This window comes from Loxodonta africana, chromosome 3 (genome assembly GCF_030014295.1).
Source record: "Loxodonta africana isolate mLoxAfr1 chromosome 3, mLoxAfr1.hap2, whole genome shotgun sequence".
Lineage (NCBI taxonomy): Eukaryota > Metazoa > Chordata > Mammalia > Proboscidea > Elephantidae > Loxodonta > Loxodonta africana.
The window spans coordinates 92,054,576-92,068,183 of NC_087344.1; the positions used below are offsets into that span (position 1 = coordinate 92,054,576).

General features: G+C 42.7%; 2 protein-coding genes across 8 annotated transcripts in view; both read right to left on the bottom strand.

Moving 5' to 3' along the window:
• The window catches only part of NDC1 (NDC1 transmembrane nucleoporin), a 58,600-nt gene extending 53,768 nt beyond the window's left edge, over positions 1-4,832 (bottom strand). The window contains exon 1 of one of the 3 annotated variants that reach the window (XM_023549572.2): positions 1,250-1,495. In XM_023549572.2, coding sequence (XP_023405340.1) covers positions 1,250-1,303 — 54 coding nt within the window. In that variant the 5' untranslated portion in view covers positions 1,304-1,495. Of the gene's footprint in view, positions 1-1,249; positions 1,496-1,690 lie in introns of those variants that run through there. The other 2 variants (XM_003411070.4, XM_023549571.2) reach the window with 2 other exon arrangements.
• Positions 4,833-8,467: 3,635 nt separating this feature from the next.
• The window catches only part of YIPF1 (Yip1 domain family member 1), a 44,548-nt gene continuing 39,407 nt past the window's right edge, over positions 8,468-13,608 (bottom strand). For 3 of the 5 annotated variants that reach the window (XM_023549570.2, XM_023549568.2, XM_023549569.2), the window contains one exon: positions 8,468-12,432. In XM_023549570.2, coding sequence (XP_023405338.2) covers positions 12,304-12,432 — 129 coding nt within the window. In that variant the 3' untranslated portion in view covers positions 8,468-12,303. The remainder of the gene's footprint in view (positions 12,433-13,608) is intronic. The other 2 variants (XR_002786078.2, XM_010591250.3) reach the window with 1 other exon arrangement.

A 13,608-nucleotide genomic window follows, 5' to 3' on the forward strand; every position in this document is an offset into this window, starting at 1 on the left:
AGAATTATAGGGTTTCCAAGGAGCAGCTGGTGGATGCCAGCTGCAGACCTTTTTGTTAACAGCCTGAGCTCTTAACCACTGTGCCACCAGGGCTTCACATGCCACTACAGGATGATGTATTTACTGGTAAACTGATGCATGCATCAGTCCCGAGTCAAGTGCTACATCGAATAGCACGCTTTTGGGGGAGGATGCGATTATTTTATTTAGTTTTACAACTTGATTTTATAGTACCTTCTACTTGTCTCTTTAGCTTTGATAATTATAGTTACATTAATACTGAAAACCTGTGTAATTTTACGTGACAACCCTGGGTAGTATAAATCATTTAACGTACTCAGCTGCTAACTGAAAGGCTGGAGGTTCAAATCTACCCAGAGGCACCGCAGAAGGCCTGGCGATCTACTTCCAAGAGGTCACAGCCATTGGAAATCCTATGGAGCACAGTTCTACTCTGACACACATGGGGTCGCCATGAGTCAGAATTGACTCCATGGCAATTTTTTTATATATATAATAATTGTGTTTACAATTATATGTGCTCCTTATTGGACAGCTACTGCAGCATATTCATTTTTAAATTCCCAGTGCTTATCAAACAAGAGGCACAAGATTTACGGTTGAATAAATAAATACAAGGGGAGATACTAAAGGCTTTAAAGCATGAATTTGGCAGTCAGAGCTTTGTTTGGGAAGGTAAAACACTCTTGTTTGGACAGTTACTGTGAAGAAGGTGGTTGGGCGGGGGCGACAAGACCTAGAAGGAGACAAAGGAGTTTGGAGGCAGTCACCTGTAACAGTTCAAGCCAAAGATTATACAGTTGATGTCTGAAGGAGGGCTGTAACAATGAGATAGAAAAAATGGAACAAATTCCAGCCACATTTCTGGGGTAGAATCTACAGGATTTTGTGACTGATAATATAGCCCATAAAGAATAGCGAAGAATTGAGGACCCAAAAGTTCTCAGCGTGGGATACAAGAGAGATGACAGTGCTACGGGGTTAGAAGCACTATTCCAAAAGGGATCTTCCTACTTCTCTCTGCCCTGCACAGAATGGAAACAACTTCAAGAAGGACTTCGATCCCACAGTGCATACATCTAACTTCTTGCACAGAATACCTGCCCTGTGTACCAGTCCCCAACCCCAGCCTCTGCTGAATGTGCCACCCTACCCTCTCCCCCAATTCTGGACATTCCTTTTCACTTTTTACCCCAAGTCATCAACAAGTTATTTATTTCGCACCTACCACGTACACTGCCCTGGCATAAAACTCCTCCGCACTCCTTGCTGCAATTTCCATTCAGGTCACCCCTCTCTTAGCTTCCGCTAAGGACACTCTTCCACCCAATCCAGCTTCCTCACAGAAGAGAAAACTGTTGAACATTCCCTAACAACTCCCCCTCCACCCGGTAACCAGATTCCACTCAGGGCTCCTCTCCCACTCCATAACTAGCTGCCACTCAGGACGTTCCGAGCACACGCCCTGTACCGAGAACCCACTCGGGATGCGCCCCCCCACCTCCAAAGAAACACTCTGTAATTAATTTCCTCAGGTCCCTCTCTCCCCACGCGCCTTCCCCGTGGATCGGCCCCTCCCCCGCCCAGCGCGCACACGCGGGCAGCGCCCGCCCTTCCAGTCCGACCCTAACAGCGGTCGAGCACGTGCCACACAGTGCGCTGTACTCACGCGCCACAGGATGTCCCGCGACCCGCCGGCACAAGGCCGACTCGCGGCCGTGGCCATGGAGATGGCGGCCCCTACCCTACGGAGTGCAGGAGACAGAGCGCCCGCCCGCCACCGCGGTTCAAAGGGAGGTAGGCCCCAGGAGGGCCCCGATGGGGCTGTCTCAAACGCTGCCTGCGCGAAGCCCGGCCCAGGCCCCAACCCATCCCTCCGAGGCTTCTTCTGGACAGGCTCAACGGGCCAGAACCGTTCTACAGATACATCCCCGAGATGGGGCTTTGACTTCAGGACCGGCCTTCTGGGATTTAGAAGGTCTCTCCGAAGCAGGGCCCAGCGGGGCGCCAGAAACAGGGGGCGGCGCTGCATGCTGGGAACTGTAGTCTCGTTGGCCCTCTGAGAACGAGTTGGAGGAGCGCTGCATTCTGGGACACGGAGTTCCCAAGTACAGAATGCTGGGAGTCGACGTCTTCCCGAGGTGCCTTTTGGCATGCTGGGAATTGTAGTCTTTTAAAAAGCCGGTAACAAGCACAGTATTACTTGATGGAAGGAGTCCTAGGTGATGTAGTTGTTAAGCGATCATCTGCTAAGGAAAGCTTGGCTGTTGGAGGCTACCAGCTTCTCTGCAGGAGAATGATGTGCCAGTCTGCTTCGGTAAAGACAGCCTAGCCTTGGAAACCCTGTGGGGCAGTTCTGCTCTGTCCTATAGAGTCACAGGAGCCATGATGGCTCAATGGTTAAGTGTTCAGCTGCTAACCAAAAGATCGGCAGTTCAAATCCACCAGCCACTCCTTGGAGACCTATAGGGCAGTTCTGCTCTGCCCTGTTGGGTCGCTTTGAGTGGGAATCAACTCAGCGGCAATGGGTTTTTATAGAGTCACTATGAATTGGAATCCACTCAACAGCAGTGGGTTTATTGCTTGATCCTAATCCTGCATTTAGAAAGTTCTGGCAAAAGGATTTGCCCTCATTTTGCCCGATTTTACTTTCTTAATCTCCTGAAAGTGAAACTAAAGGATGTTGTAGCTCTCTCTCCATAACAGGTACTCACTAATTTTACTGAAATTGAAAAATTTCCCTCCCCTAGCAGTCCACGTGGTTTTCTTAAGATCTTATTTCTAGTTCCAGTTCTGCCACTTGCTAAGGGGAGTGTCTTGAGCCTCCATTTCTTCATCTGTAAAATAAGGATAAAAACAATACCCCGGTGATGTGAGGATTTAATGAAAGAGAACATCCTGGTGATGCTGTGAAGATGTAATTAAAATGCTATACAAATATTGATTATTATTTTCTGTCAGTGGGGAAAAGGGCTTTTCACCATCCCAAGTCCCACTTAATGAAGTCTTCTCTGATTGCTTTAGGCCTCAGTGAGCTCCGTGGATGAATACTGCTAATGTCTTTTAATACCAATTACATGCCACAGTCAACATTCAATACTCTAGAAAGAAAGAGGTAGATTTAGTGATTTACTGACTCTGAGGAAACTTGCAGCCTAGTGAGAGAATGTGAGACCATAACATCATACTGTTCTGTATCGTTTGTTAGTAATAGTTTCCCAAATTACTTTAAGGTTATATCATATTCTCTCCCAAAAACATGTTAATATTTATCATGCCTGAGGCACTTCAGGACAAACCAGGACTATAAAGGTAAATCAAGTTTTTGCTATGAAGAAACCTATTTGATAGTGGAGAAGGATTATAAAGAATCAGTCTAAGTGAGTGTTCACATACACGCCTTAGGTTACTCCGAATCAGATCACCTTGTTTAGTTCCTGTGGTAAATACTACTAGTTGTCTTCCCCAGCATCTAGTTTCCCCTTCTTTCTTAGTAATAGACCCCCAATTTTTAGGCCTTAACAGACAGGAATTTATTTACTCAGATGGTGTCATGGATTGAATCGTGTCCCCCCCCCCAAAATATGTGTCAACTTGGCTAGGCCATGATTTCTAGTACTGTATGGTTGTCCTATATTTTGTGATCTGATGTAATTTTACTGTGTTGTAAATCCTAATCTCAGCCTATGGTTAATGAGACAAGATTAGGTTATGTTAAAGAGGATCAGAGTGGGATGCAACACCCTTTCGCAGGTCACAGCCCTGAACTCAGGAGAGTTTCCCTGACACAGTGGCCTGCATTACCTTTTATCTTACAAGAGACAAAAGGAGAGAGGAGCCAGCAGAGTGATAGGGACCTCATACCACCAAAGAAGAATCCCTGGGAGCATATCCTTTGGACCCGGGGTCCCTGAGCTGAGAAGCTTCTAGACCAGGGGGAAAATGATGACAGGGACCTTCCCCAGAGCTGACAGAGAGAGAAAGCCTTCCCCTAGAGTTGGCGCCCTGAATTTGGGTTTCTAGCCTTCTAGCATGTGAGAGAATAAACTTCTGTTTGTTAAAGCCATCCACTGGTGATATTTCTGTTATAGCAGCACTAGAAAACTAAGACAGATGGGTAGAAGTCCAAATTCAGAGTGCAAGCTGTAGGGAATGCCTTTCTGTCTGTCGGCTCTGGAGGAAGGTCCTTTTCTCCTCTGAGCTTCTGTTCCTTGGCAATCTTCATGTGGCTTGGCATCTATCTTCCCCCATCTCTGGTTTTCTGCTGCTTCCTTAATCTGCTCTTTTATAGCTCAAAAGAGATTGACTTAAGACACACCCTACACTAATGCATAATTAACATAACAAAGAAAACCCTACTACCAAAGAGGATTGTAACCACAGGTATAGTAGGGTTTTCGTGGGGCATATTTTTAGGGGGCATAGTTCAATCCATAACACTCTCTGAGCCTTAATAATGAAACTGTCTTGCAGGATGCTACATTAAATAAAATTTTGTTTGTAAATTATCTGGTACAGAGTAGACTTACAGTATATGATAAATATTAGTAGAAAGATTACAGGCTTTGGGGCCAGATAAACATGGGTGTGAACCTTCTCTGCCACTTAGTAGCTGTAGGGTCTTGAGAAAGTCACTTTATATTTCTATGTTTATGTAAAAAGAAGATAAAAACATCCCTGTAGACAATGAAAATATGCCAAAAAAGACATGGGCACTAAACAGATGAAAACTATATCTTAATCCTTCAAAATAAAGAAATAAAATTATACAATATATGAAAAAACAGTGCCAGTTAGTATTTTTTGTTGTTAGGTGCCACTGAGTCAGTCAGTTCCAACTCACAGCAACTGTTACGTACAACATTAACGAAACACTGCGCGGTCCTGTGCCATCCTCACAATCATTGTTATGTTTGAGCCCATTGTTGAAGTCACTGAGTCAATCCATCTCGTTGATGGTTTTCCTATTTTTCACTGACCCTCTACCAAGTATTTCAAAACTCAGAAATTAGGTGTTAGAATAGCATCCAGGGAATAAACAGAAATAAAAGGAGAAAAATCACTATAGAAATGAAGACTGAACTAGAAAGAACTCAAGACCAAAAAAATACAACAGGTAATGCCATAACAAAGGATGGACATTTTTTAATCAAAAAAAGAAGGAAAAAGAGGATTAAAAAAAAAATATTCACAAATACAGAAGATAGGCAAAGAAGATCTAACATATGAATAATAAGAGTCTCTGAAGACCCTGGGCTCCTTCTTTTAAGCCACCTATAACTCTCTCTCCCCCATATCATACAGATGTGGCAATTACTCTTTTGTTTAAAATTACCCTAAAATTATAAAATGAGCCATCATTTTCCTAAAGTTTTCATTTTAAAACCTTCTCTTGTCATATAGACCTGGGCATTTTATAGCCTGAAAAATATTGGGAAGTAGTGGTAGCCACCCCACCGCCCATCTCCCCCCCCAAAAAATCTTTTCTCCCTACGTCAGTATATGAAACAGGAGTTCCAAGTTTCAAATTCAGTCTTTGAAGATACAAGGCTGCTGACTTTTGATAAAATGTGATTAGCCATTTCCAAAGGCAAAAATGAAAGACATTTATTTTGAAAGTAAGCTCCTTGGACACTTAGAGTCTCTTGTGCAACAGTATTTTGATGAGTCAAGTGAAAAAATAAGTTCAAAACACATGGATGGTATTTCCTTTTGGGGCTGACAGAACATGTGCCCAGGACAAACCTGAATCATTACTTCTGCCAAACTCCAAGCCTTGGAGAAGAATTTGAAAGGTTCAGCAAATTAAAAGAAGGCTCAAGTTCCTCCCCTTCCTTTGATGCCCTCTCGCTGGATCCAGGCTGCAGTCCTAGTTGGCTGCTTGGTGACACTGGCCTCTGCTGCCTATTTCTTAAGGGCCAGATCACAAAGGAAAGAATAGTGAAGACAGAGGGAAATGCTTGAGGGAAAACCCACACAGTAGAAGCAAAGGATGTAGTCTAGGCTTTAGAAATGGCTTTTTATCGATTTTAAACACTGTCTAGGAGTTGTTCGGGTCCCTGGATGGTGCAAATGGTTTGCTCTTGGCTACAAACCCATCCAGCAGTGCTGCAGGAGAAGCCCTGGTGATCTGCTTCTGTAAAGATTATAGCCAGGAAAGCACCATGGAGCAGTTCTGCTCCATAACACATGGGGTCGCCTTAAGTTGGAATCCATTTGACAGCAACATTTTGGTTTTTTTTTTTTAAGAGTTTTTTACAAAGGCTGATTTAACCCTCTGCCTATGACACAGAGACAGTAAAATGAAATCTATGGGTGAAGATGAAGATACATGTGCTTCCTTGTCTCCAAGTATGTGAGGAAGAGACAAGATCAAAGATGCCCTGGGAAGAAATAGATAAAGGGTTTGGTGTCAAACAAATGCAGATTTGAATTCTAGTTCCTTTCTTAAGAGCAGGTTAGCTTAGGCAAGTAACTCAACCTGTTAGTCCATCAGTTTCCTCACCTGTGAAAAGGCAAATAATAGTGTGCATTCTCCCTTCCCCTCATGCTTCCCCCTTTTTCCTTGCTTCCCCCCCACCATCCACAGTTCTGGCCAATGAATTGTGAGCAGAAGTAACGTGTCACTTACAGGTGGAAGATTTCATTGCCATTGTGAGACCCTCCAAAACTCCGTTTTACTCTTGGCACAGTGACTGACAATATTTGAGGTGGTGGCTGCTCCATTGCCTGACTCCCAGAGTGACTACAATGAACACCGTCTCTCTGCCAACCTGTGATGGTTTTGTAACACGAGTGAAAAACAAGGCTTTGTTGTTTTAAGCTGCTGCTATTTTGGAGTTGTTTATTATTTTAGAATAACCAAGTCTGACTTGTGTGTTACAAATAAGTCAATACATACTTGAAAAGAGGGCTTGAAAACTTGTTGGAAAACTTTGTTTTATGTACTGTATTTGTTTATTAATTCACTCTACCAGCATTTACTAAGCAATGAATATAAGCCAGTCATTGCTAGGCCCTGTAGGGGATACTTAGGGGCACAGTCCCTGCTGTCAGGACCTTCCTGTCCAGCGTACAAAGCCCCACTCTCCTAAACTGTACTCTCAACCAATCCATCTGGTACAACTGGTGTTTCGTTTTTAGTTTACAAGTTCTTGGAAAAAGGATGAAGACAGGAAGTATAAGTCTTAAGAAACCAGAACTGATCTGTTTACAGACCCTTCATCCCCTCACCAGCACATCCTGTTTTCCTGCCTTTGTGCCGCTGCTTAAGCTGGTCTCTGCATTTTCAAATCCCATGTCTTCCATTAAGATTTTTTTGTCCCATGCTAATCCTTCTTTTAAAAATCCTATAAATCTACCATTCACTTATACATCCTACCTATTTGGTGCTCACCACCGGTTATATCCATGTCTCCCTAATCATTTTGGTTGTCTGAAATATGTTCCGTAGAAGGTGTCTGTGGTGGGTTAATTACTTTTTTGTGTGGCCTTTCTAGCCATGGTCTTGTCACTCCCACCCAGGTCATTGTGTGATACGGCAGTTGTGGCCTACCAAGGAGATTGGTCAGTTTTGCCTTAAAAGAGCTAATTCCAGAGCAGAGGGGAGAGGAGCCCACCACCACCAAGGAAGGAGAGACCCAGCAGCAGATACCCGGCCGCAGGAGACAGCACAGTGGGCTTCCCAGCCCACAGAGAGAGAAAGCCGAGTGCCTTTGGGCAGAGACTGAGGACCAGGGAGAGGCGTGCCTGCAAGCACAGCTGGGAAGAGGCTGTCCTGATGAAAGACCTGTTTCCTGAGTGTTCCTGAACCTGAACTGTAACTGTTACTTCCCTTATAATAAACCCCATGATCGTGATCATGGTCTTTGGTTCTCTGTGGCCATTGCAATTAATTATTAAACCCAATAGAGTGCTGTGGGAGGGATGATTAGTGTCAGAACTGATAAGATGGCAGAGAGAGGAGGCATGTCTGACCCCCACCTCATAGGAATCAGCCTTGGGCTGTTGATCTTGGTTCTCCTTTCCCCTTGTGGGGAAGGAGGAGGTCAGACACCTCCCCCAAGCTGTTTTTACAATGCCTCAGAAGATTCTTATGGGAGTAGTATTTCCTGTTATTCCATGTTGATAACATTTTGTCTGTGGGCCTTTACTCCTGAAAGTCAGTTTGGCTGGGTATAAAATCCAATCCTTAGCTCACATTCTCTTTCCTTGGGTATCTTAGATATGCTACATAGTAGTTTTCTGAGATAAAAAGCTGTTGTCAAAAAGACTGATGATAATCTGATTTTCTTTCCTTTATAATTTGTCTTTTAGCCCGGATGCCCCAAATATTTTTCTTTTTATTTAAAATCCCCTGATTTTACTAGAGTATGTCTCAGTGTTGATCTTCTGGATTGATTTCCCCAGGTATGAGGTGTGGCCTTTCTATTTGTAGTTGCAAGTCTTTTTTTTTTTTTTTAGGGAAAAAAAATTTTTAATTTTATTTTTTTTTGTACTTATTCCCTCCCATTGCTTTGTTTGTTTCTTCTCCAAGGATACCTATAATACACTTTTAGATCTTTTTTGTCCATCTCTTATATTTGTCACTTTCTCTTGAATTCTTTGATTTCTTTTTATTCATTCTGGAATTAAAATTGTTTCCTTTTTTTAATTTTTATTCTCTTAAGGCATTATCTGCTGTGCATATTCATTCTGATATTCCCTGTAGTTCAGTCTTCATTTGTGAAATGACTTTTCTCTTTTATCTCTTTCCTGAGTCCTGTCACCTAATTTCTGTTTTCTAATTATGTGTTTTTCTTTCATATCTTGTACCCATTTTCTTAATTTCTGCTCATTTTGAAATATTATTATAGTTCTTACCTGTTTTTGTGGGCATGTGTTTCTGGAATGCTTTCATTATCATAAGGGATGTAATGCTGCTCCTTATTCTAATTTTTCCTATAATAACTTCATTGTGAGATTTGACTGCAGTCCCTTTTGCTGTTCATTTTTACATGAAATTAGTTTTCTTGTACATTTAGGAGGGAGGGATGTCAGGATAGCTTTTCTAAATTCAAGGCTGTATAGCTTCCTTTTCTATGTTTTCATGAAGTGTTAAAAATATGGCCTCATTCTTTCTGAGATCTCCTGGCTCTGTGTCCCTCTCCCACTTTCTTTCCTTTGCCCCAAATATCCCTAGCCTACCTTGTTTTCTATTCCCACGAGTTTCTTCTTCGGTTTCCTGGAAAGAAACTTGGCTGGTTTTGGGAGTTCTAGGGCCTGACTGCTTCAGCTTTTTCAGACATACTACTTTTCGGACCATTTGCACGCATTTACTGAAAACTGTGTTGTACAAACTTCCAGCTCTTCTTCTATTGGTCCACAATACTATACTACTGACTCTTCTGGGGTTCTCTTATTTTCAGATTTCTCAGACAACCTGTTGGTTCCCTCTGCTTCTTTCTGTAAAAATGGCGATACCATGCAAGGCTTAGAGCTCCCAGTGGTTTCCACCTACTTGAATTCTTGGGTTTGTAGTGATGTCACCTAGGTATCAGTTTGTTGTAGATGTCCATAGTGTTTTTTTTTATTTTGCTCTCCTAGTTGTTCTGTTTTTATGGGGAAATTCAAGGAAATGAAAATACTATGTTACTTCCACTGTCATCTTCTCAGAATTTTCTCTCAATTCTATATATAGTGCCAACCAGTGAAATCAAATTGACAATGAACAAACCACCATCCACTAACTTTTATAAAAGTAGGGGTTCCAAGATGTAGTAGTTACCTATCTAAAACTCATTCTCTTTTTCTTCCTAACAGTACTCTGCTTTCATTCAGGGAGGCAGTGTACCCAGCTGAAGAGCATTTCCCGCCTCTTTTGCAGCTAGGGGTGACCATGTAATGCAGTTTGACCAATAAGATATAAGCAGAAGCCATTGGATGGGTTTTGGAGAAAGCTAATTAAAAAGCCAGTTCAACTAGCCTTCTCTTTTGCCCTTTCTTTCCTCCTACCTAGACTTTGCTGGTGATAGAGCAGGCATGTTGGGATCAGATGATGACAAATTCATGCTAAGGAATACTGAGCCAAAAGAAAAATATTGATAGAAGTTGGAGTCCCTGATGGCATCATGGAGCAGCCATATCAACCTTGGACTATCTCTAGACTTCTATTTACATGAGAAAAATAAAACTGCTTATTTATTTAAGCCACACTTTTCAGGGTTCTGTTACAGCTGAATGCAATTGATAACTGCTACATGGGAGTCCCAAGAGCAGTGATTTCCAAATGGTGATGCTGGCTGGTTCTTCCAGAGGCACCTTGGAAAAAAAGCCTGGCAATCTACTTCCAAAAATCAGCCACTGAAAACCGTATGGAACACAGCTATACTCTGACACACATGGAGATGCCATGAATTGGAGTCAACAGCTTTTTCCCCTAATTTATTTGAGTTTTTAATACTGAGATTATGTCCTTCTGGCTTGATATTATAATGTCCTCTATAAGATAATGGTGCTAACTGATGATGGTTTTGTATAAAATCCTTACTTAAAAATTAAATGCTGACTACTTTATTATAGAATTTCTAGGGTGGCACAAATGGCTAAGCACTTGGCTACTAGTAAAAGGTTGGAATTTTGCGTCCACCCAGAGACACCTTAGAAGAAAATCCTGGGGTTTTACTTCCAGAAGGTCACAGCTATTGAAACCCTATGGAGTAAAGTTCTACTCTGAAGCACATGAGGTAGCCATGAGATGGAATTGACTTGTTGGCAACATATTTTGGGGGAATTTTATTAGTCATAACACAGCTTAAAAGTACTCATTAGTAACAAAATTCCTCCTCAAATGTGGATAAAAACATTTATATGTTTCTATTCGACAGAAGAAAAATTCTACCACTTTTTGTAGGGGAGAGAAAGGGGAGGTTGCAGATGGCTTGTACAGAGGAATTCACATGTTTATCACTGCCTTGGGGCAACAATAGTATTAAAGAAAGAATGAGCCAGGGCACCTGTTCAGAGTGTGACCAGGAGGTATGCACACCAAGTCCTCTGCAAAGCCACTGAAGACAACAGAAATATTTAGCTGGAAGAGACTCGGGGGTCACAGAACAGCTGTCTTGAAACATCTGAACTTAACAAAGGAAAAAAGGCACAGATTTGATCTGTGAGGCCCCAGGGGTAGAACCAGAACCAACCAGTGAAAGCTGCAGAGGCACTTCTAACAGAATGGGTTGTTCAGAGCAGGAAACAGCTGCCTTTGGAGAGACTGAAGCTCGCAACCACTTAGCAGTGATCACTGGACCAAAAGACCCGTGCCAACAGGGACCTTGTTGATTTTGTTCACTGCTCTGTCCCCAGTACCTAGAATAGTGCTCAGCACACAATAGGACCTCAGTATGTATTTGTTGAGGAAATTCCTGGAGGAATATTCAGCATTTTATGGGAGGTTTACCCAGGTGACCTTACGCTCACTGGAGCCTGAATCTGTGTGCATCTTCCTTTACCTGCATAGTCAGCCTTTTAAGTCCAAATGTGTCTTTCTAGCTGTCTCAGAAATACACAGGGAACTCAGATGTCAACTGCAGATGACAACAGAAACAGTAGGGAATCAGCAATCCGGACCTGCCAGAAGCTTAGCCTCCCAGATGAGTTCAAAGACACATGTGTCACTGGTTTCTCTCTTCAGTGCACTCTAGCCAGGAAGCCATGCCACCTAAGAGAATGTTCTAAGATCTGTATGTCAGAATAGGTTGTAAATGAGCGTCTGCTTTACACCTAACGTTCCACTTACAGGCAAGATTCCGATGCCCACTATAACCCAACATCGTATCAGCTGGCACATTACTTCAGATTCCCGGCAGCCTCCAGCATGCTAAATTTGAGCATCAAAGACGAAAATCAAGGAAGAACTTGAGGTAAAAGTCATGAAGTACAGACACAGGAATTATGTGAGGTATTTATTTTGTAACCATTAGGTTTAGTTTCCCAGTATCTGATCCCCAAAGACAAATTTTCAGGCTCCCACTTAATACCAACCAAAGTTCATACTGTTTGGCTACTTTAGGATGGCAAACATTTGAGGATAAGAGGATCACCTCCATAATCTGTACATAATTTGAAGAAAAGACATCAGAAGTTAGGATGGATAATGTTTGAGCATGCCTAACCCACTCTCTTGCATTTCACTCAAAATTAGTGCAGAGTTGCCATGGTAACCAATGGGTGAAAAAGAAGAGCTCAAAGATACATGTACTGAACAACATTTAATTTTTTGATGGTTAAATCGGTGGCTGGGCTTCAGTTTGGCACCATCCATGTCAACACTGGTACCATTCCATCAGTTTTCTTGCTGGCTTTGGTCATTCTGCATTCCTGTGGTGGACGCCATGTCCCAAAGAACCACATTCCAAAAAACATAACAGAAAACTGAAAAACAAAAAGAGCGGCTTTCAAGATTAAGATTTCTCCTACAAAAAGGAGCTAAATTGTAGAAAAAGGTATTTATATTTAGAGGTCTAACTCTAGCACCAGGCCAGGCCCTTGCTACCAACTCCTAAAATCTTGAATGGTGAGCCCCAATTTATGTGCTCAAAGGAAGACTTACTGTTGGAGGGCAGTAAGACATTTTTAAAAGTCTTCCTTGGTCTCAACCCACCTGGATCAAAGGAGAATGAAGAACACCAAGGACACAAGGTAATTACAAGCCCAAGAGACAGAAAGGGACACATGAACCAGAGACTACATCAGCCTGAGACCAGAAGAACAAGATGGTGCCCAGCTATAACCCATGACTGCCCCGACAGGGAACACAACAGAGAACCCCTGAGGGAGCAGGAGAGCAGTAGGATGCAGACCCCAAATTCTTGGACAAAGACCAGACTTAACGGTCTGACTGAGACTAGAAGGACCCCGGTGATCATGATTCCCATTCCTTCTGTTGGCCCAGGAGAGAAACCATTCCCAAAGCCAACTCTTCAGACAGGGATTGGACTGGACAATGGGTTGGAGAGGGATGCTGGTGAGGAGTGAGCTTCTTGGATCAGGTGGACACTTGAGACTATGTTGGCATCTCCTGCCTGGAGAGGAGATGAGAGGGTAGAGGGGGCTAGAAGCTGATAAAATAGACATGAAAAGAGAGAGTGGAGGGAGGGAGCGGGCTGTCTGATTAGGGGTAGAGCAATTGGGAGTAAGTAGCAAGGTGTATATAAGTTTTTGTGTCAGATACTGACTTGATTTGTAAACTTTCACTTAAAGCACAATAAAAATTAAAAAAAAAAAAAAAGTTTTCCTATTTCCCTGGAAATCCCATGACCTTCTCTTACCAAGATCCCAAAACTACCCTCACTCATCCATCCTTCTCTCTCTCTCTCTCTCTTCTCCATGATTGCATTATTTTAGGTACTAGAGGAGGAAAGACAAAGTGAATATGTTGTTGTTAGCTGTGGGCCAGCTGACCCTTGACTCATGATGAGCCCATGTACAGTGGAAACACTGCCCAGTCCTGGACTGCCCCCATGATGGTTGCAGACTGGACTGTTGTGATTCATAGGATTTTCACTGGCTGATTTTCAGAAGCAGATCACCAGACCTTTCTTCCTAGTC